Source organism: Pristis pectinata, chromosome 1 (genome assembly GCF_009764475.1).
Source record: "Pristis pectinata isolate sPriPec2 chromosome 1, sPriPec2.1.pri, whole genome shotgun sequence".
NCBI classification, from domain to species: domain Eukaryota; kingdom Metazoa; phylum Chordata; class Chondrichthyes; order Rhinopristiformes; family Pristidae; genus Pristis; species Pristis pectinata.
Genome location: NC_067405.1, coordinates 42,152,866 through 42,177,216, shown reverse-complemented (window position 1 = coordinate 42,177,216; position 24,351 = coordinate 42,152,866). Strand labels below are relative to the sequence as shown.

At 39.8% G+C, this 24,351-nt stretch overlaps 1 protein-coding gene across 2 annotated transcripts; it reads right to left on the bottom strand.

Moving 5' to 3' along the window:
* Positions 1–428: 428 nt before the first annotated feature.
* On the bottom strand, positions 429–15,630 carry LOC127576608 (CD63 antigen-like). Of its 2 annotated transcripts, XM_052027192.1 has the most exons (7): positions 15,536–15,583; positions 11,409–11,597; positions 7,133–7,207; positions 6,846–6,938; positions 3,408–3,557; positions 3,168–3,251; positions 429–732 (listed from the first exon to the last, which is right to left on the bottom strand). In XM_052027192.1, the coding sequence occupies exons 1-7, from the start codon at positions 15,575–15,577 to the stop codon at positions 664–666; spliced, it is 702 nt and encodes a 233-aa protein (XP_051883152.1). In that variant the 5' UTR covers positions 15,578–15,583; the 3' UTR covers positions 429–663. The 2 variants fall into 2 exon arrangements, with proteins under 2 accessions (XP_051883152.1, XP_051883158.1); XM_052027198.1 differs by lacking the exon at positions 11,409–11,597 and having other exon boundaries at positions 15,536–15,630.
* Between the last annotated feature and the right edge of the window lie 8,721 nt (positions 15,631–24,351).

Here is a 24,351-nt window from a genome sequence, read left to right as displayed (position 1 = left end):
CGAATGCTGGAACCTATTGTACTACTCATGGGAGACATCAGCTCATCTGAAATCCTGCTGCCCACTTCCTCTCCTTGTACCAAAACATTAACCTTCTTAGTCAGATCCCCTCTGGCCCCATGCGAGTTTGCAATCTTCCAGAAAATCAGATTAAGAATAAGATTTATGCTGCAAAATCGCTAGGGACTCATCACACCCCACTGGGCTTCTGCACTCCTTTCCCCAGCCCACCATTGCTAGATGTGTATTTGAGCTGTAGATTGAAGGCAGTGTTTTAAATATTCATTCCTCTTTTTAAACCAAATTTACACATAACCTCAGTAGTACGTGTCTCAGTGAAGTGTCACAGGATATTATAGAATGAAGGCATTAGCCAAATGTATGGAAAGCACTGTTTTTTATTTTCATTCATTTAACCTTTATCCCAAGTCATTATTGATTTATACAAGTTGCAAACAAACTATACATTACAATATTAGTACCAACTTAAATAATCTTAGAACATATATGCTTCACATTTAGTGCAATATCTGAAATTTTGACAAGCAGATAATTCTAAATGCTCAGACTCAGCCCTGGAGCACCACAACGTTACTGATGTATGGGTTTGGACTTGGAAAAAGAACAAAGAAATCCAGATAGTTCAGTACCAATGATCTTGATTCAGTAATCCGGTATATAGTTATCCTGGAGCTTCTTTATATACAAACTTGAAATGAAAACCCCAATAACCTAGAGAGGGGAAAATTTTGAATTATGTATTAAAACATTAGAATTCATCAATATTCACTGACCAAGATATTTACTCTCAAAAAGCAGTGACTTGGCCATTTGGAACCAAAGACGACTGAGGGTGGTGGTCGATGGGTCTTAGTTTGGCTGGAGGTCCATGACTAGTGGTGTTCTGCAGGGATCCGAACTGGGACCTCAGCTATTTGTGATTATATAAAAATGACTTGGATGTAAACAGGAATGGGTGGGTTAGTAAGTTTGCAAATGACACAAAGATTGGTGGTGTTGTGGATAATGTAGGAGATTGCCAAAGGATACAGTGGGATATAGATCAGTTAAAGATATGGGCAGAGAAATGGTAAATGGAGTTTAATCTGGGCAAGTGTGCGGTGTTGCACTTTGGGAAATGAAATGTAAAAGGGACAGTACCCAGTTGATGGCAGGACCTTCAATAAAACCAATTTATCTTAGAGATAGATTATGCTACCTCAAAGGCTCAATGGTTGATGAGTCACTGTTGACCATTTAGACAAGTAACTTAAACTCAGTAAGTGCAAATTAAGTTCAATAACAGAAATAATCAAATTTTCTTCACTATGAACTAACATAATGGTTTTAGCTAGAAGAATGAGTCAGCAATTCTTGCAAAATAAGCATCTAAGATGGGACAGAGCAACAGTGGGATCTGGGAACATGCAAATTATTGAAAGGAAAGAATAGGGCACAAACAAGAAAGAATTTCTGGATGATGGAATTGAAAAAACATTATAATTTTCATGTGTCTTGGTTAGACCACACATGGTCATTCAGCATATTATAAAAGGATTTGCAAAAAAAAAAATCCATGGAAAGTTAAACCCATCATGAAATGGAGCAGATTGGGTCTCTTGTGTCTAGAAAAAGACAATAAGCGGGAGGGATAACCTGATTGTGGTTTGAGATTAAGAAACATTCTGGATTGGGGTGGGCAATATTGGTTTCTATTTGCTGGGGAACCAGAAATCAGGCCCTTAACTGCAAGATGATCATTAATATGAAAAGGTAATTTAGCAGAAACCTCTACCTGATTGACCGAGTGCAAGGCAGTAGGAGAGGCGTTCAAGGGGCAACTTGTTAAATGCACAAGGAAGAAAGGAATAGAATAATGTGTTAGATGGAGATAGAGGGACTCATGTGCAACACAACACTTGTATAAACTGATGGGGCCAAATAATTTTTTACTGTGATCCAAATACGATACTTCATCACAGAAGTGGTAACACAGCCAAGTTCAGGAAAAGAAAATCTACTTTCAATCAGATGGTTAGGTAAGAAAGCAAGTTGGAAAACAAAATTGGCAAGAGTTGGTATAACATGTAAATACAAACAATACCATGACCGGTTTACAGGTAGTAAGAATTTTGATGACCTAAACAGTCATGCTACAATGCAGAACTGTTGGCAGTTCTCATTCTCTCTGTTCAGCTTCCCATAACTCCGCCTTTATCATGCATAATCAGTTTTCCAAAACTGCATTAAAATCATCAGGGAAAACTTTGGTTGGTCACTGTACTACCTTGAAGATTTACGACAAAAAAAAAATCAATATGGGAGATATCTTTGGAAACCTATTCCTACAGAACAGAGATGCCATTGACATTTTGGACTTTCAGATGATGCATTGGATTAAAATTCTACAAACTCTGAAGACCAGAGCCCATTTCTTCTTTTTAGATGTCCAAGAATGTGCTGTGTTTATTCTATCACACAAGACCTCAAGTTGTTGAACTCAAGCATTGGCTGATTCTGTAGCAGACTGACAGGAGCCAAAGCCAACACAGTTCAAGGTTACAATGACCTCATTGTGCTTGTCTGGCAGTTGGTTACAAGATATCCGGTGAGATCTAGGAAAGCAATCCTGAAACAATGCTTTGTGGAACTGCAGGCATGTGCTTGTATCCCTGGTTGGGCAAGAGTTCCTGAGCACAGTTTCCTTCCAAATAAGCCGAGTTTCCATCCAGTTCATCTTACCAGCCCCACCCACTTCTCAATGGAGGAGAGACTGATGTGTACATTTCAAGAACCCACAAGCTTGCAGAGAGTACTGAAGGAAGCTAAGAAGTTATACAACAGCTATCTCAGCACTTCTAATCCTCTTTCGAAATGCTCAGAATTGTTGACTCAAAATTTTCTGCCTTCAGTTTGTAGATTGGTCAAGGGAGGTGGTTTACAGGGCAAAAAAAAATCAAGAAATTACTTTGGCTTAAATGATGTATTCCAGTAGGTTTGGTGTGACAAGTGTAAACCTCTGTTCATTTTTACAATGGGAGATCTGTGTAGCAGAGTATCTCCCTTGTCACACGATACCCAGCCTCTGCCTTCCCAGGAAACTGGTGAGCCAAATACATTCATTTTCCAGATGCTAAGAAATCAGCACAGCTCTATAATATGCTTACCTGTCCAAATGCAAAGCAGACACTGGTTCCTCTAATAATTGAAAAGTATTGTTCAATCCATGTTGATATTATTTCAGTGCAGCCCTGAACATATCCATAAACAATACAAATTGGAAAAGACAAATACATTACAATGAAAGTTGAGTAATTTTTAGCTTGCATTTGGTGTTAATACACTATACATGGCTTTCAAAACCTACCACCATGAATACATTCTATCAACATGAAAAAGATTCTTACCACAGAATGGATATTTGAAGTCTGATTGGAAACACTTCTGCCACAAGACTCTGTGACATTGATACAACAGCTGGATGGAACAGACCAGGTCACCTGGCCAAATGCAGTCTTAAACCAGTCCGTATAATTGTTAGAACCACAACAATGAAACTGTGGAGATAAAAGTTCAAATAAAACTCCAACACTGGAAGTAAATAATCACTTTGAATGCACAGTGTTATATACACACCAGTGTACACTTGCAATTACTCTGCTTGTACAGACTTGGCTTCAGACATGCATGTGAGTTAGAGGAATACACAGTTAGCATTACCAGTTTTCCATAAACACCCCTTCCACCACCACCACCCCCCCCCCCCCCCCCCCCCCCCCACACACTCACCCACACAGAAAATGGTCATGGAAGCAGAAACCACTGAAAACTTCTGGGCAAGTTAATACGTAGTCAGGCTGTCTACAAGATTGATGTTAGAAGTTCTAATCGTTTTCTTTTTAAATTGATTTAATAATTCTCAGGTTCTACTTCTATACATTGAAACATTCAAGCTAGCTATTCAATTTGCTGATAATGCTTGTGGGCTTTTCGACTGGATTGTTTTATTGAAAAAGTGAGGAGAGGCTTAATTGAGGAGCCGAGATATATAGGACCCATTTCTCTCAGCTGAGATGTCAGGAAAATTAAAGGGGGGGGGGGGGGGGGGAATGCATAGATTTAAAGTAACTGGTAGAGGATTAGATAAGGGATAACGAAAAATGTGTTTCTTTTTCACCCAGATTGTGGTATGGGTCTGAACTCACTGCCTTGAAGATTGGTGGAGGCAGAAATTCGCATTACATTTAAAGAGTGCCTGATGGCGAGCTATGACCGCAGATCAAGCGCTAGGTGAGATCATGAGATTATATTGGGCAGCTCTTGTTCAACTGGCACATCAAGGGTTAATGGGTTCCATCTATGTTTTTGTTTTAAAAAATAATCACTCTACTGATAAAGTGATCCAGTGTGGTGAACATTAATATTAATTCCAAGGTCAGAGGTTGTTTGGGGCTGATTGTCACACTTCTAAAAACTTACTCCCAAATGACCAGATCTGGCTTTTTCCTGAGATCTTATAAAGGTGTATAAAATCATGAGGCATAGTTATGGTGAATGTACACTGTCTATTTCCCCAGGGTTGGGGAAATCAGGAACTAGAGAGCATAGGTTTAGGGTGAGAGGGGAGAGTTTAAATAGGAACCCGAGGGGAAACTTTTTTCACCCAGAGGATGGTCCCAATATGGAATGAGCTGCCAGAGGAAGTGGTAGAAGCAGGTACATTAACAATATTTAGAAGACACATGTACAGGTATACATATAGGAAAGGTTTAGAGGGATATGGGCCAAACATGGGCAAATGGGACTAGCTTAGATGGGAATCTTGATTGGCATGGACCAGTTGTTTCCATGCTGTATGACTATGATTCTCTATCTTGGTGGAAAAATACCTCACCTTTCCTCCCACTGAGTCAATTTCTGAGCCCAATTTAATGTCAAGGACCATAGCATATCTTAAGATAGAGTAGGCCATCTCTTACAATAACTTCTGGATCTGTTTAACTGCACACGTACAGATGTCAGGAGATGCTGCCCAGGCTGATAGAACCAAATCGTGTTAGGTTCACTGTTATTCCCAATGCATAAGTCAAGGCCACTGTCATATGAATTTGAACTGAAAATGAACTGGATGAAAGGATTTGAAACAAATGTAAATGTGGTTTACAGGATTCCATCCAAATCACTCACTGCTCCACTTTAAAAAGTGAAACAATTACTGAATTATTGAAGAATTACCAGTTTTAATTACGTCATGGAATCATGGTAATTCATAGCAAAGGAAGAAGCCATTTGCCCCATCATTATCATCCCAGCCTAAAATGGCCTTTTGGCCCAAAACACAAACTGCTGGAAGAACTCAGCTGGTCAAGCAGCATCTGTGGAAGCAAAGGGATAGTTGGCACTTTGGGCCATGACCCTGCATCAGGACTGATGAGTGTGGAGGGAAGATAGCCAGTATAAAAGAGGTGAGAGAGAGGGATGAGACAGGCTGGTAAGTGATGTGGAACCAGGTGAGGTTTTTGGGGGCTGGATGGGAGGGGGGGATTGATTGGCAGAGGGAGGTAAGAGGCAGAGGCTGGCGGGTGATGGTCGAAACAGATAAGCAAGAAAAAAAATGGGCAGATGGAGCTGGAGGAGGGGTGAGGGAAGGTAGAGACAGAGATTGGAAGGCAATAGGTGGAATCAGTAAAGGGAAAGCAGATGCAACACATGTTGGAGAGGATAGGAAGTGGAGACCAGGAGAGAAGAATCCCAGGTGGACAGGTGTATGGGTGATGGGCAGTGGAAATGAGAAAGGTAAACAAGGGGAGAGAAAACTTAAATGGATGGTAGGAGTGGGAAAGGAACACAAGAGTGGGCTACCTAAAATAGGAAAATTCAAATGCTCATACCATTGGTTTGTGGGCTGCTCAAGTGGAAAATGAGGTGCCGTTCTTCTGGGAATGGGAAAGAGAGTTGGTGTGATACAGCCATTGCAGACAGAGCATAGGTGCTCCATAAAACGGTCACTTTGCCTCCACAAATGCTGCTTGATCCACTGAGTTCCTCCAGCAGTTTGTTTTTTGCTCCAAATTCCAGCATCTGCAGTCTCGTGTCTCCATGGTCTTCAGGCTAATCCACTTCACAGAAACAGTATTAGTTTTTCCAGTCGAAGAACTCAGTTAAAATGTCATTGACCTAAAGGTTAACTGTTTCTCTCTCCACAGATGCTACTTGATCTGATGATTGTCCTGACTTTACTTTGAAAAGAGCTCTCATGGGACTAGCATGGAAAATGCAACTTCACCAAAAGTGCAAATGAAATTAACTTCAATGAAAATTATTTAAATAAACACACACCTATTCTTCCACACAGGAATGGAGAACATTTACTTCTCTAATCTAGTAGATGGTATTTCCTGCTTAAGGGGGTAGTCCAATCTACATGGGCAGAGGAGGGGAATACTTTCACACATGGAAAACTGTAGGTACAAGGCTACATTTCCTTATGCTTGTGGTTCATATTTATTTGCATCATCAACCATATGACATCACAGTAATTAAGTTCACATTACATTTTAAGTTAATCAAATTTTGTAGCATATGCACAAGAACACCCATTTCTACTTACAAATCTATTATTTGCTTTAAGTTTTTTTTCCATAAAAGGAAGTGCCTGGTTTCTCAAAACATTACATCAGTCTTAAGATATCAGAAAATAGTATCAGACAGGTCCGCCTTCCTGCAGTTTTAAGAATTCCATCACAGCAAGTTATCTCAAATGGAATTCAGATAAAATAGCTGAGCAAAGATATTTCTCAAAACAGCACAGATGTGTTATAGAGAAACAGTGGAAATTGTTTAACCTTGATCTGCAGCTGATCTAACACTCCTGGTGTGGACGTCTCATCATAGTCTTCAAAGGATTTCTCAATATCATTGCTGAGGTTACTGTACATCTACAAAATGGGTGTGGAAAGGGGTGGGGGTGATTCGTGGAGAAAGGAAAAGAAAAGATTTTCCATTTGCTGAAAGCTTTTCCCAAAAATATAGTTCAAATACAGTACAAATGTACGTAATTACTGAAAAGAAAAAAAAACAAGTGAGATTAGGAAGTGTACAAGAAAAAACACAGCTTATATAAAATGCTTACCTGGCTCCTGAAGATATATGCAGACACTTCAACAGTTACTTCCACAAGAAAAACCAGAATCATCAGAATCAGAAACTGAGGAAGAAAATATGCTGCAATGTAACCAAGTCACACATGGCTGCACCCATATTACATTTTCTAGTTTCAGGGCCTATTTTTAAGGTGCAATGGAACAAGTTCAAAGACTCCAATTTCAATCACATTAGTTTGGGGCTGGAGTCAGATGAGCCAGGCAAGGGTGTTAGTTTTATTCTAAATGTATTTTGATCAAGTTTGAATGAGATCTGATGCCACTAAATTTGTATAGCAACATAAATCACTGTTTTATTTGGGATGGACAATGAGGCAATTGTAGAGCTCAGAACGGAAACTGAAGGCACAACAGCTAACAGCACAAAATGAGCTTGGGATGCATTATAGGTGAACATTCTTGTTTCTATGCATATATCTTGTGGCAATTGTTCTAATGTTTTAGATTAGTATTCAGCATGGATTGTTCTTAAACCTGCTTGTCCAATTTCATGACGGCATAAATATAGTCCCTTGTTTGTGGAGTCTGAAGCTTTTGCAAAGATGGTCACACATGATATTCCACTATTTAATATCTCACTTGCATACCAGTTTAAAAAAAATGAACCAGCCACACTCAGAATTTGATAATGATCAGTTTATCAGAGCAGAGCCTCAAATAAATGAACTATTGTCAATTAAAAGCAGATATGATGCTCTGGACAACAAGCCAAGTAGAAAATATGTTTTAAGGAATGTTTCTAATCAACTATACCTTTGTAATGAGTTGAATGGGTTATTTTTCAGTAGAGTTTGAAAAAGGGAACTATAGTACAAAAAATCCAAGACTAAGTTAGTTTAGATGTGAACCATACTAATGCGTACATACTTCTGGAAAACTGCAATCAACACTTGAAATTTGTATTCCAATCATAAACCAGGGATGCACAATGATATTCAGAATAAGTGTCAACATTTTTTGAAAGTTATTCAGCAGCTTGCATTCAAAAGTCTACAGGTGCTACAATTTGAAAATTTAGCTGATCATGACCTCAAATGTTAACAGTAAAGACAAGTTTCGTAAGAAATCCAACGTCCATGATCAATGCAATGAAAACATCTCATGAACAGCAATAAAAGTTCACTATTAAAATTGCTACCCCCAGCAAAGGAAAAAATAATTGCTTTAATAATTCAGGCAAAACGTTTATATTTCTGTAAAAATGGCGGGGTTGGGAGGAGTGGAATTGGTGGATTGGTGGTGTCCAAGTTCTGGAGATGTCAAGCTGCTACAGAAGACATTAAAGAAAAATACAAGAAATGTATTACAAATCAACATAGATGTTGTTTTGTATGGAAAAGTTTGTCATGAATGTACTTATAACACAAGTTAAAGTGCTAGGGGTGGAAGAATAGCAGATTGACAACACCTTTCAATGTCTAGGCAGCCAAAGCAGAGATATTTTCCTGGTTAAGACAACTTTCAATGTAAAATAACAACAAAATACCAGCTGGCATAAAAGCTTTATCAAGTTTGCTTAATATAGACATGGGCTGCAGCCAAATAGAAAGCTCATTGCCAATTATTTTCTTTAGTTTTGTAATAAGCTTCCAGCTGTTTCTAGTAAACTGTAACAGACAAGCTGCAGAAGTTTGTTAACTGCACTTTTCTGGGAAGAACACAAATCAAGTCTCAAAAACTTAAGTTTATTTTTCTCTAAGCGAGCTTTACCTACAATGCCTGTGAGAAATACATATCAAAAATGTAATAATAATTCCAGTTATAAAGCAATGCTAATTTAAAACATAAACTTAAACACATGCCTTTCTTGACTTTTTCCATTTCTCATTGCTAACACAACATTGACCGCCTCAACTTCTCCACTCCCCTCACCCAATCTGAACATGCAGTGCTCCACTCACTTTGCACCAATCCCAACCCCATCAAACCTGCAGATAAGGGTGATGCTGTTGTGATCTGGTGGACTGACCTCTACCTTGCATAGATCTCCCCTCCACAGCCTCCAACCTTATAGTGCTCCAACCCATCACTGCCCGCTTCTATCTCTTACCCAAGACCCACAAACAGGACCTACACTGGTAGACCCACTGTTTCTACCTGTTGTTGCCCTGCCGAACTTATCTATTCATCCTTTGACTCTACCTTGTTTCCACGTCCAGTCCAATCCCACCTACATCTGGGACATCTCTGATCCCCTCCACCATTTTGACGACTTCCAATTCCCTGGCCCCAGCTGTCTCATCTTCACTATGAATCCAGTCTTTATACACCTCTTTTTCCCCCACTCCCAACAAGAGGAAGGTTTCAGGGGACATCTGTTTCTTTCCAGAACAAAAGACCCAACCAATTCCCCTCCAACAACAGTCTTCTCAGCCTGGCAGAACTTGTTCTCACCCTCAACAACTTCTTTTCATTTCTTCTACAAATCAAAGATGTAACGCTTGCATGGGCCCCCAGCAATGCCTACCCTTTTGTTGGCTCTGTCAAGTCCTTGTTTCAAACCTATTCTGGCACCAACCCACACCCTTTCTCTGCTACATCAGTGACTATATTGGTGCCACCTTCTGCACTTGTGCAGAACTCCATTTTATCACCTTTGCCACCATCTTCCCCCCAGCTTCAAATTCACCTGGCTATTTCTGGCACTTCACCTGACTTTTCTAGATTTGTCTCCATCTCAGGTGACAAACTATCCACTGATACCCGACGGACTCTTGCAGCTACCTTGGCTACACCTCCTCCCACCACCTCCTGTAAGACACTGCACTGCGCACCCCCCCCCCCCCCCAGACAGAAGAGCAATAAAGTTTCCCTGCTCTTGCCCACTAGCCTCTGCATACAGCACTACATTCTTCGTCACTTCTGCCAGCTTCAACTGGACCCTTGCAACTGCTCTCTCCATGACTCCCTGATCTGCTCATCTCTTCCCACCCACTTTTCCCCTGCAACCATAGGAAGTGCAACATAAGATCATAAGACATAGGAGCAGAATTAGGCCATTCAGCCCAACAAGTCTGCTCTGCCACTTGATCATGGCCGATTTATTTTTCCCTCTCAACACCATTTTCCTGCCTTTTCCCTGCAACCTTTGACACCCTTACTGATCAAGGACCTATGAACCTCCGCTTTAAATATACACAATTACTTGGCCTCCACAGCCATCTGTGGCAATGAATTCCACAGATTCACCAGCCTCTGGCTAAAGAAATTCCTCCTCATCTCTGTTCTAAAGGGACATCTATTCTGAGGCTGTGCTCTCTAGTCCTAGACTCTCCCACCACTGGAAATACCTGTCCCTACACCTCCTCCCTTACCACCAAGTGAGGCAGAGATTCACATACACCTCTTCCAACCTTGTCTGTTTGCATTCAGTGCTCTCAATGTGGCCTCCTTCTCATTGGAAAGACCACACATGGACTAGGTGGCCATTTTGCAGAGCACCTGTGCTCAGTCCACAACAGCCATCTTGAGGTTCCAGTTGCATGTCATTTCAACTCCCTTTCCCATACTAACCTGTCTGTCCTCAGCCTTCTCTACTGGCACAACGAGGCCAAACCAGAAGAACAACAACTCAAATTCTGCCTGGATATCCTACATCCCAATGACGTGAACACTGAATTTTCCAATTTCAGGTAACCCATTCTCCATGTTCCTTTCCCACTCCCACCAGTACCTCCAGGGTCTCTCTGCCTTTGTTCACCTTTTGCATCCCTCCCCCCTCATTACCTGGACATCACCCCCACCCAAAAAAAAAATCCTGGTTCCATCTGCCCATTATCCCCTCATCTGGTTCCACCTATTAGACTCCACCCCCCTCACCTCTTTATACTGGCCATCTTCCCTCTACATTCTCAGGGTCATGACCCAAAATATCGACCATCCCTTTGCCTCTGCAGATGCTACTTGAGCCAATGAGTTCTTCCAGCAGTTTATCATCATTTCCTCCAGATTCCAAAATCTGCAGTCTCGTGTCTCCAACTTAAAATAAGTTTGATTATTCCAAAGCATGCATTGAAACACCACTTGTCCCAAGAACTCCAGATAGCCCATCTGATATTGCCTCAAAGTTATCATCCTGCACAAGAGATGAAAGTGAGGCAGGTGAACAAAGCTTGTGGTACAGAGTTCCTGCTCACTGTGGGAATATTTAACACCATTATTGGTGGGAGGGAAGATTTCATTTCAGTTTGGTCAACTTTATCAAATCTCATTGTACTATTAAAGAAAGTTTTTTTAAAAAATTACCACTTTTATCACGGTAATGCTTTCCTTCCAAATGGAACCAATCCCCAAGAGTGCCATGAAAAATATTAGAATACCAACAATAACGAGTACGGCAGGGACTTCTGAGATTGATTTACCAATCAGTAAAGAGAGTGGATATAGGTTCAGATGGATTGCAGCACCTATCCACACAATTTCAATACCAAACACCTAGGAAAGAAAACATTTAAAATCATTTCTGTGTGAGTTACATACAGTGCTATAATCAATGTCATCAAGGCATACAAATCCTCCACACAGTCTCACTTCAAGTCAAGAATGGGAAGGAGTTAAATAGGGGATGTTTCAAAATCTTCATGTGCACTAGTCACAACTCTCCACATAATACAGGTCCAACAATCTACGTTAAGCACCTCAATACTGAAATCAGCTTTCGAAACCTAGAAAAATAGAAAGAGTAGGCTATTTGGCTCTTTAAGCCTGTTCCACCATTCAATATGGTCATGGCTAATCCTCTCGAAGGTTTTCAACCTACGGGTTGCCAGGGGGTCCGTGAGCAAGCCAAGAAAAAAAATGGAAAAGCGACCTGTTACAAAGACGTAGCTTACCTGCTTGCTCCAGTTTTCCACTATTCAGAAAATCGGCCATATCTATTCTATCTGTTATAGGCAAAAATCTTAGAGACTTAGACGGTGTTCCCTTCTGGTAAGCTGCCACTTAATATTCGATTTGAGTAGTCAGAGTAGTCAGTAGTGTTCACTACTCACTACTATTCTGTTGCGAACTGTAGTGTTAGTGAGACTGAGTGACGTTGTTGGTGTGCCTCAATAATATTGCTTACTTACTGTGCATTTACGCCACAGTGATATCACTGTTAAATGAAAAGTGCGCAAGTGTGTAAATTTTAGATTAGTTTTGATAATTTTATCAGTAATAGTAATTAAACTGTCCAGCGTGTATTGCTGAGTATGGAGAAATTTCTGAAGAGAAAAGCTGACCAGAAACCAGAAGATTCTGATGACGAAGAGGATAAGGGTGACCGAAAGAGAAAACAACGCAAGTATGATCCAGAACACATTTCATATGGCTTCATCGCATTGGAGACGAGTGCGGACCAAACTCTCTATGTTGTGTGTTTGCAAACACTGTCCAACGATGCAATGAAACCAGCGAAATTGAAGCGCCATTTAACAACAGTGCATCCAGATATTGCCGGTAAGCCGAAGGAATATTTTGAGCAGCAAAAGGAGCTGTACCTCAAGCAGAAAGGCAAAATGACAGCCTGCGCCACTGTAAATGTGAAGGCTCTTCGCGCATCATATTTGGTAGCATTAGGAATAGCACGTTCCAGAAAGCCTCACAGAAGAGCTTATACTGCCTGCAGCAGTAGATATGTGCGAAGTTGTACTGGGAAAAGAATCCAGTCAAAAACTGAAAGCCATTCCACTGTCTGATAACACAGTAAGCAGAAGAATTGGCGTTATGGAGGAAGATATATAGAGCCAGCTGATAGCATGTCTTCAGCAAGTCAGATTTGCGATTCAGCTTGACGAAACTACTGACGTTGTCAGTGCTGCACAGTTGTTGATTTATATTCGATATTTCTGGGAAGGAGAAGCTTTGGAAGACTTTTTGTTTTGCAAGGCGCTCCCAGGGCATACGACCGGTGAAGAACTTTTCCGTGTGCTTGACACTTTTTTTGTACAATTGGCATTGGCATGGACACAGCGTATTGGAGTATGCACGGATGGTGCTGCCGCAATGACGGGACGGAAGTCGGGTCTAGTCACATGAGTGAAAGAAGTAGCTCCACATGTGGCAGCAATCCACTGCATGATTCACCGTGAGGCTTTGGCTGTAAAGGATATGGTGAAAATCTTGCAGATGTGTTTTCCACGTGCATTAAAATCATTAACTTTATCAAAGCTCAATCATCGTTTGTTTGAAAACATATGCCGTGAAATGGAAGCCGAGCATGAGCATTTGTTGCTACATACAGAAGTCAGATGGCTGTCATGAGACCGCATTGTGCAGCATGTATATGAATTGCGAGATGAACTGCTCATTTTTCTAAATGAGCATAACGGATCATTGGCAGATCTGTTCTTGACAGATGAGACGTGGGTTGCCAGATTAGCTTATCTTGCAGATATTTTCAACGTTTTGAACAGCTTAAATCTGAACAGCAAGGACCTGGCTCAAGTGTTCTGAAAACGCATGACAAAACCAATGCCTTCCAGAAAAAGCTCCATATCTGGAAGGGAAGATGCGAGCAAGGCGTCTATGATATGTTTCCATTGCTGGCTGACTTACTGACAGTGAACGAGACTAAGACAGGGGCCATTGCAAGCAACGTTTTGAACCATATTCAACAGCTGTTACATTATTTCCATGAGTATTTCAGCGACGATGACACGAGCATGTTTGATTGGATTCGAAATTCATTTGAATGCATGCTTACTGATTTAACTGGACGTGAACAAGAAGAATTGGCTGAACTGTCATCTGACAGGACTTCGCGCTTGCAGTTCAACTGAATGTCACTGTTGTCGTTCTGGATAGCATGTTCCCAGGAGTGTCCACTGCTGTCCGGCAAAGCCGTCAACGTTCTGTTACCATTTGCAACCACTTACTTGTGTGAAATAGCATTTTCTGCAGTCACTACCACGAAAACCAAATACAGATCAAGACTGAATATTGAGGATGACATATGTGTATGTTTGTTGCACGTACCACCACGTTTGGACAATCTCTGCAGTGCAAAACAGGCACAACCTTCACATTGAACTGAACACTGAAAGACACCGTTGGTAATTATCGGTGATTGAAATAGTCACCATTTCAATAGGGCCTACGTGCAGTAATTTAAGTGTTGTGTGCATGAATTATCGATTGTTTGATTTTGTGGGTCCACCGTCTAACAAGGACATGTTCTGGGGGGCCACAGCATGAAAAAAAGTTGAAAACCACTGCTCTATCTTATTACCATATTCCTGCTCATTCCCATTATCCATTGATGCATTTTGTGTTTGGAAATCTATTTCTTTAACTTTTCAGGTTAAATTAGTCCTACTGACATTATTGGTGTTGAACAGTACTAGTTCACCTTTAGGCTCTCTACACCACAGCCTGCTGCTACAGGTTTGTGGCCAATGACTAGCTCTGATAGAATAGATGTTTATGGATTGCTGGATTTAACCAACTAGAACTGAGAGGGAATTTAATTGGCAAGAATTGGCAATGGCACTTTCACTTCACTGAGGGAGGCAAAAAGAAAATCCTCAAACTATGTTGCATTTCAAAACAGACATGTAAAGATTATTCACTTTTCTGAATCAGTATCAGAGGCCTTCACAAGCTCTGCTTTAAAGCAGAGCAAGGAAAAGTGAACCAGCAAGTACAGGCCAGGGATCAGAATATACTGGGATAGACATGTGGTGGTACTAATCAAGGATAGTTTTGAGGAAGGTTGGAAGGAAATTAAATTGATTCTTCATTAAAGAGCTGAGTGACAATATACTAGAATGGATTCAATGTCAATCCGAAGAAACTTCCTCCCAACGACTAGGGCAAATTATAAACAGAGGGGAGTGAAGAGCCAAAGTTTTTTTAAGGAAATGCACGTGGTTGCACATTTATCAGCAAGGACCACACGCACGGAAGGTGTTCACGTACTGACTGGCCATACCGGAGTAACACAAACAGTTCAGGATATGAATCATTTTTGCATTCATTCTGCAAAGGATTTCGCGCAGATCAGTTTGATAAGCAGATGCCCCGAGGCACAATGGGCTCAGCAAGGATTTGTAACCGACTGTTCTGGTTGTGTACAGAAATTTCAGGGGAGGAATAGAGACAGGTTACTGGTGATTCTGAGTGAAGCCACCGCTACTCTCTCCCACACCGATCTGACGGTGAAAGGAAATTGTGAACAGAGAAAAGAAAAAAAAAGTGCAAATTGATACAAAAACTTAGTTGCCCCTATCAACAGAAATTCAGATTAAACATTTACAGTTCCGCAAGTTCACCAAAGCCACGTCGTATTTTATATGGAACTCCTTCAACCGAGTTATTTGGGATTTTAAATTCGACACCTTAACTATTGAAATAGAACAGCAGGCACTAAAAAAAGTAGATTAAAAAACTACCAAAAAGAGAAGGTTAAGAACGAACAACATGAGTTTAAGCATCACCACTCCGTTCTCCGACTCCATCAGAAAACCCTGCAATTCGATCTCACACAAACCAATGAAACCTCTGTTGCTTATTTCAATTCACACAATCCTCTCCCCCGCCCCCAATTAACCCTCTCCTCATGAACCATTCAAAGTAGGTCGGTGATACAAATAGGTTAATTAACTGCAATAAAAAGAGAAAATGCTGGAAATATTCGACAAGTCACGCTGTATTTGTGGGAAAAGAAACTTCATTAAAAATCCTCCGTCAGAATTAGGTAAGAGAGAGAGAGAAGAAACTCATCTAAAATATAAACAGAATATGTTGGAAATACTCAGCATCTCAGTACCGGTTCCCAATTCTGAAGGAGAGGCTTTGACTTGAAATGGTAACTCTGTTTCTCTTCCCACAGAGACCGCCTCACCTGCCGAGTGTTTCCAGCAGTTTGTGTTTTTATTTTAGACTTCCAGCATCTACAGTATTTTTAATTAAAAAAATAATTAATTACAAACTGCTTTTCACATAATAAACTGAGATTTTCTTACCAGTCTAGTATATTTAACCAATCATGCCTCTAGTTTGCTGCATCCTGCTAAAATACTTGCAAATTATTTTTTTACTGGAAATGAAAAGTGTTGAAGAGAATTTATAAATAGGCAATGTCAGTTGAATAAGTAGAACACCAATATCCTGTAGTAAGCATCATTTTCCTAGTTTCCTTTTCCTTCATACACATTTCTTTGGCAACGTGAGAAGGGTGCAGTGAACTTGATTCATTCACCTGCATCCACCATCTCACTGCTCCAATCTTTAACACCTTTGCAATGCTTCCCTTCTTCCCATTTCTCCTCTTCTTTTTCTTTGCAACTTTTGTTCTTCTAATCTCCTTCACTCCTCTCTCCCCCTTGTTTTATCGAATAAACCAATTGAGATAAGAAAGGAGGCTATTTCATCCATCGACAGTCTCAAGCGTTTAAAACATTGAGAGTGTTTCCAGAAGTTATGGGAAATACTTTATGTCTAGAAGCTGGCTTTAAATTGTAAACTATATTTCCAAGAAATCCATCCTTAGTTGATAGAGTCAAATGTAGCATAAGCATATTGTACTTCGGTGGCGGATTGAGTAAGTGGTAGGAGAGAAAGAGGGTGGGAGAGGGATGGAATTCATTCCATTATACTATGCACTGATAGTACTATACCACAATATTACTAAATAGATGGTACCTCAGGATCGAGGACAACTTCCTTCCATTCCAGGTCTGAAGTGACTGATTAGGCCAATGTGAGACCAGCAGACTCTCCCATATTTGGGGAATCGTGTTCTCCATCCTCCATTTAGCTGGCCTTCTGTGTGCTTCCAAAACATAGACATAAACATGAACTAGAGGCTCTCAGTGCTAAATAAAGAAGGAAAACTAAGTAGGCAGAGCACACATAGACTTGATGAAACACATGGGAGGAATACAAGTCTGGATTGCATCTATTTTAACACAAACTCTGATGTAAGGCAGAAGTACTGGATGCATTGATTATCGCATGAGAATATGATATTGTTGCTTTCACAAATATATGGTTGAAAGATGAGCAGGACTTGTAACAATGTTCCAGGGTATAGAATTCACAGGCAGGATGGAGCAGGTTTAAAATGGAAGGTGGTATTACAACATTAATCAAAGAGTCCATTTCTGCAGTAAGGAAGGAGGATATCCTAAAAAGGTTCTGCAAATGAGCTATATAAGTAAAGTTTAAAACTAAAAAGGGTACTTACAACTTTGCTGGAGGTGCATCACAGACATCCAGATGCTCAACAGGAGATAGAGAAGCAGATATGTAGGCAAAACAGAAGTGTAATGTTGTAAGGGATTTCAGTTTGTCCAGTATTAACTAGGATCACATTGGTGTGACTGGCCTAGAGGGGTGAAATTTTTAAAGTGCATCCAGGAGACTTTTTTTGAGCCAGTATGTAGAGAAAAGGTGGAACTGGACATGGTGTTTGGGAACATAACTGGAGAAGTAGAGGGAATGTCAGTGGGGAGGGGAGGCATTTAGGAGATAGTGACCATGACTCTGTATACTTTAAGGTTGTTATGGAGAAGGAGTAAGATAGACTGAAAATTAAGGTCCTGGTTTGAGGAAGTTGAATTTCAAAATGATAAGATGGGACCTGTCAAAAATAGACTGGGAGCAGTTACTGCAGATAACTCATTGGACTAGCGGCACTCATTAAAAAATGAAATAGTATGAATTTGGGGGCCACCGCATTCTCATAATGGAGAAAGAGAAGGAACCCTGGATGTCGAGAGATATGGGCAGTTGGATAAAGAAAAAACATAGCCTTTGCAGGTTTAGAGAACTGAAACCAGGAGATGCCCTCCAGATGTTGCCTGGGAGGGGGAGTTTTAGTTCTGAGGAGGGACTGGATAGACTGGGTATGTTTTACTTGGAGCAGCAAAGGCTGAGGGGAGAGCTGATTGAGGTATACAAAATTATGAAGGGCAGAGATAGGGTAGAGAGTGAGAAACGTTTCCTCTTAGCAAAGCTATCTATAACCAGAAGAAATAGGTGTAAGGTAAGGGGGATGAGATTTCAAGAGCAATTGAGAAAGCATTCCTGGCTGAAAAAAAATTCTTTGCCTGAGGGGGTGGTGGATGCAGGTGCTCTTAGACGATCTCATTATTTAAATGAGCACCTGAAACACGATGCCATTGGAGGCTACAGGCTGAAAACTGGACAATAGGATTAGTATAAACATGTATACTAGTTTATATATGTATACCATGTGCAATGGTGGGCCAAAGGGCCTGTTGACATGCTGCATGATTCTGGCTCCACCTCATTCTGATATGCTCCTCCGCAAGGAGAGGTTGACAGCAGATAGAAGAAAACTGGTAAGAACATTGCAGGGCTTTGGCCCAGACACAACCTACTGTTGGTCACCAGATGGCTCCAATTTTACAAATTCTTCAGGCTTGATGCATTCATAAACCTCCTGAATTTCCCAATCCCAGCACAGCAAAACTATCCTTATGAGGACTGAACCTGAAACTGGCTCAACTCTTTGTGGGGTTTTGGGTGGGCAATGCAGCCAGAGCTATGCCAGATTCATGCTTTTATTTTGAAAATCCTTTGTTCATGCGTAGAATTTTGTGTCGTGGCAATGGGTGACTGTTTCACAGGAAATAATCTGCTGCTTTTCACTACGTTAAAAGTGGAAGAACAACTAAGTTTGTTCATTTTTCCAACATCCAAGATGATATGTAAAAGTAGCTCAGATTACAAGGAAGAATCATTTTGCTTTCATTTCATTAGAATCCTGGCTCCAGAAACATGGTATTTGCACAGAAACAGGGACCTTAAGTTACTAAGGTCAGTGCTCTGAAAGATTAAGTAAAACATCGACTTTCAGTGTTGCTGAGCTTAGAGGAACTAATTGGTGTCCACAGGTTTGTAAGTTTGCTTTAAAGAGAGGCGGTACAAGTATAACAAACAGCTTTGTCTTAATATTAGTATGTGAGTTTTCATACAGAATGTTTGCATGTTGAAGAGAGTAGTTCTGGCAGTGAAAATTCAAGAGGTCTCTATTTTTGGCTCATATCCCACTGGGATGTATTCACGTGGAGCAATGGAGGGCAGCACTCCACCACTGTTCACATATCGTTGTACCAATATGAGACGTTAAACAAACTGGGCAGCTTTGCAGTACCCTTGATTAGATATTTTACAATGGTCCACAGTTTAAAAAAAGTAAAAATTCATTTTTATTTCAGTGTCACTGCATGGACAATGCAAAAGATCCAACATAACTTGATTGCTGAAAAAAGTTAGACAAATAATACATCAAATGTTTTTTAACCACTACACATTGAAGCTTATTTCAATTGAACAGGATCGTCCCTGTGTAATAAATGTTTTTGGTAGAGGATAAAGTAATGAACAAAAGTTACAATATTTAGGAAATAGTTCTTGATTACACTCTGCGGAAACAATGTTTGATATTGAAGTGCAATTGCTGTAACAAATGTGACCAATAAGTACATGGAGTCTTTTTTTAAAATGTTTTTTCACTAAATTTACTTCTTAACATATTCATAAGTATTCATAAGGCAGGATCATAAGAATACAGACATCCACTTATCTAATATTACTTGACTTAATTGTCTTTGATAAACAGGATAATAAGTTCACAGAACCACAGAACAGTGACAGCATGGAACAAGGCCATATGGCCAGTCAAATCATTAAGTTGTGTCCGGATGCACTCGAGCAAATCAGCTAGTCCTCCTCCTCAGCCCTGCAAATTATTTTCTTTCAGGTACCTATCCACTCCTTTTTGAATGCAACAATTAAATTTGCCTCCACCAATCTCCTGGCAATGGATTCCAGATCTTGAACACTTGTTGTGTAAAATTGTTTAACTTCATGTCACTTTTGGTTTTTTTTGCCATTCACCTCCATTCAATGACCCTGGTTCTCTTCTCTGTTTATGCCTTTCACGGTTTTAAATACCTTAAAATTCCAATAATCTGGCATTCATTTGTTTGAAAATCCTGATGATCTGGCTTCTGGCTCACTTAGCAGTCCAGAATGTCAGCTGAGTGTCTGGAGTGGGAATGGGGTATGTGGCCAGAGGCAGGGATCGGGAGTGCAGCTGGGGTCAGGGTCCAGTCTGTGGTCTAGGTGTTTGGCCAGAGCCAGATTGAGGTTTGGAACACCTGGGGTCAGTAATTTGGGTAGGTTTGCAGCCACTGGTGGGGTCCAGAGTGCTCATTTATTTCCCACTCCCTTTAGACTCACTGTGTTCACTGGCAAGGACAGCATTTATTACCGATCCTCATTGCCCTTGAGAATTTGATGGTGATCTCCCTTCAATTTCCCCATAGGTACACCATTTCAGAGGACATGGAGTCCAGAGTCACATATCGAGCCTCCTTCTCCAGCACCCCGCTGGAGGGGGGAATTACTGAACCAGATGGGTTTTTGCAACAATCTGTAGTTTCTGTGGTCATCATTACTATGACTAATTGTTATCAGTTTTCCAAATTGCATATTACTCATTGACTCTAAATTCCAGAAATGCCACAGTGGGATTTAAAGTCAGGATTTGAATTCTGGATTGGTAGTCTAGTAATTTAATCACTACACCACCACCATGCCCTTTGGAAATCCATACATTCCACAACAAACACATTTCCTCTTTGTTATTTCTTCAAAAAATTCTATCAAGTTAGTTCAACAAAATTTGCCTTTAACAAATCCATCTTGCTTTCTCTAATCAATCCACATTCAACCAAGTGATTGCTAATTCTCGACTGATTATTTTTAATCAAAATCCCCCTACCACCAAAGTTTAATTGACTGGTCTATAGTTACTGGGTTTAACCCATATCCTTTTTTCTTTAAACAAGGATGTGATTTTTGCAATTTTCCAATCCTCAGGCACAATCCCTGAATCTACAGCTGTTCTGAAAATTATGTCCAGGATTTCTACAAATTCCTCCTCCAATTTTCTCAGTAAATGTAGGGTGCATCTCACCCAGACCCAGTGATTTATCCACTTTAGTTGCAGCTGGTCCTTCTAGGACATCCTGTTTAATAATTCTTAGCTCATCTAGATTTCAACTACATCTTCCTTTGCCGAGACACCAGCCGCACCTTCTTCTGAATTATTAAAACCATCTGATGAATGGAAACACACTGCAGAGATTTTGCCACCATGTGTGATCTTTTCCTCATCTCAAAATTGAAAGTGACCAGTTCCACTTCTTCTCTCCTTGCTTTTCTTCTGAAGGGAAATGTTTATTTGGCAAAATGATTTTTACGGTTATCACAGCTAAGAAAACGTATCTCATAATTAAGAACTAATACTACTTGATCAGAACAAGAGAACCTCCACATTTTTAAGCAGTTTGTAAAACTCACTTGTTATTCTGTCTTATGCCTGGAGTACTCTATACTGCACGTCAAAAAAGTAATTTACGAAGATCTGGCAACATATTGTTAGCATAGCATTATTGTAATTTCTCAAAATATTGCAACAAAACAGATAATATCAAACAATTTAACAATATTAAATGGTTTCAAGTGATTTTAACTAAACCACTGCACTCCCTAAATAAAATCAGCATGTTCTCTATATCCAATCCTTTGTGATGCTGATGGCGTTTTGGGTGAAGTATAAAGGTATATAAATCAACAGGCTTCACTTCTGCCAACCTATTTTAATACTTAGGGGTGATCTGCACCTGTTCTAGGTTTAAAAAATCTGGAAAAGCACATATTTAATTGTGTGATGAACAGCTCTGTGTGTGTGTATGTATGTATGTATGTGTATATATATATATATATACACACACACAATATACTGTATATTGTTTATTATAATCCTGATAAGAATAAGGAATAGTTAGGAAGTGGAATACTTTAACATGAAGTATCATCCAAGTAAAAATGATTAAAATCAGATTTATTATGATTGACTTACTTGACATGAAATTTGTTGTTTTGCGGCAGAAGTACAGTGCAAGACATAAAATTACTATAAACTACAAAAATAAATAGTGCAAATAAAAGGAATAAGGAGGTTGTGATCATGGGTTCATGGGCTGTTCAGCAATCTGATGGCGGAGGGGAAGAAGGTGTCCCTGAATTGTTGAGTGTTGGTCTTCAGGCTCCTGTACCACCTCCCCAATGCTAGTAACAAGAAGAGGGCATGTCCTGGATGCTGAAGATCCTTAGTGATGGATGCCACTTTCTTGAGGATGTCCTTGATGCTGGGGAGGGTTGTGCCTGTGATGGAGCTGGCTGAGTCTATAACCCTCTGCAGCCTCTTACGATCCCGTGAATTGGAGCCTCCATACCAGGCTGTGATGCAACCGGCTAGAATGCTCTCCACCATACATCTATAGAAATTTGCAAGAGTCTTTGGTGACAAACTGAATCTCCTCAAACTCCTTACAAAATAGAGCCACTGGCATGCCTTCTTCAAGCAGGTGAACTAAAAATAACAGCAAAGAGCTCTTTGCATGAAAGTAAAGGAATTTGTGTGTAAAATTTGCTCCCTTGTTTTAGTAATTATCATGATTCTCCCATGCTGCATAAGTGTTTTCTGTCACTGCTGTCAAAATACATTGTTACCTCATAACCTATTCTAAAGAAAGGACTGAATGCTATCTGCATACTGATGAACTTTGTGCCACGTAGACATTTGCACAGCTTCCCTATTATTTGCTGTGTTAGTCAAAAGAAGCCCTGTGTTTGAAATTACTTTTGTAAAACTGTTCATTGGATGCTTAAGAAAACTGATCGACAAGTTGTCAGAAATCTTAAGTTCTCTCATCCATGGTGCGACAAATGCTCTGTTGATTATTTACTGTCTATCTCAATAAGGCTTGTCATATCTGTCTTACAAGTATTTATCATACCATTCTGCATAACACGGTAAAGGCACTCCATGTTGGTTCCTGTGGTGCCTAACAAATCTGCTACAGCAATCCTTTATTCCTGAAACTGTAGCTGCACGAATTCCAGAAGGAGCTGCTGCCAGTGTTCCATTTTTTATTTTTTCAAGCTTATCAGTTCAAGTATTAGCTGAGCTGGACTGAATTATAGATGTTAATTCTTCCCTCTTTTTTTTAAACTGATCATTTTGTTTCCCTTTGTCATTTTTCAATGAACACCTGTGATTGCACTGACAGAACTAATACAGTGACAAAAATTGAATATTATTCATTTGTTCAGCTCTCGTACTTCAGTCAATTTAACAGAAGGCTCCTGAAATAGTTATAATCCAACTCATATTTTCATTTTATCGGAATTCCATAGCTTTTATCCAGCTTAGCGTTTTCTGTTTTGTTATCATGTACTAAATGTGCAATTTTTTCTTTCCGTTATATTACCATTCTACAAAATTCATTCATTGTAATTATTTATGAAAAAATGAATGCTTTATCATGGAAAGAGAAAAGCTTTGGAATCAGCATTTGTATTATTTAAATCATTTTCTGAGTTATCAAATCAAATAACTGTACATTTTTCTTCTAAACTGGGGTCCGGTCCATAAACATCTTCAGTTGTTTCTTTGATATTGCTCTCAAAAGGCAGGAAGCAATTATTATTGGGTTAAGTTGTCAACCGAGGATTTCTGCAATAGTCAAATTGAAATACTATTTTAGACACAATGCACAAGAACATATATTTTACAACTATGACATTCTGCAAACAAAATAGAATAGTGTACCTGATTTTATTATCAACTAATTATGGTATAATTTAAGATTTAACTATGCTGTGCAATCTGTTCTTTTTCAGAAAGGATATGACCAAATAAAGACACATTGAAGAAGTACTCAACCTAGTTATTGTACAGCTTTAGACTAAGAATTTTGGCAAATTCCACCACTTCTTAGGTAATGTGGCTATGTCTTGACTATTTAACTGGACATCTGAATGCAGCATTAGATGACAAAAATTAATTAACAAGCATCATTTTTTTTCTCACAGTGCAAAGGCAATTGATGACTGCCTATTGGTTATATCTTTAAGAAGAATTGATAAATTTTTCATTCAAAATGAAGTTAAGGTAATTAGAATAGTCATAACTAATCAAATGCTCTATGGAAATGTTCCAGTGCTTTCAGGCTGAGCAATCTAAGGAGTGCAGCATACTGCATTTAAATAATGAGGGTTGGAGAGATCTGTGAAACTGTTTCCACTCTGCAAATCTAATTAACCCTATTTATATTATGTAGAAGATTTCCACAGCATATTCACCCAGATAATGCCAGCAGAG

Bases quoted from the DNA above. Each gene is read 5' to 3' on its own strand.
- LOC127576608 (XM_052027192.1), bottom strand. From the start codon at position 15,577: ATGCTTAAACTCATGTTGTTCGTTCTTAACCTTCTCTTTTTG. The intron at 7,208-11,408 runs GTAATTTTTTAA...TTTCTTCCTCAG, and splicing joins GCATTACCGTGATAAAAGTG to TTTCTGATTCTGATGATTCT. The intron at 6,939-7,132 runs GTAAGCATTTTA...CCCATTTTGTAG, and splicing joins CATATATCTTCAGGAGCCAG to ATGTACAGTAACCTCAGCAA.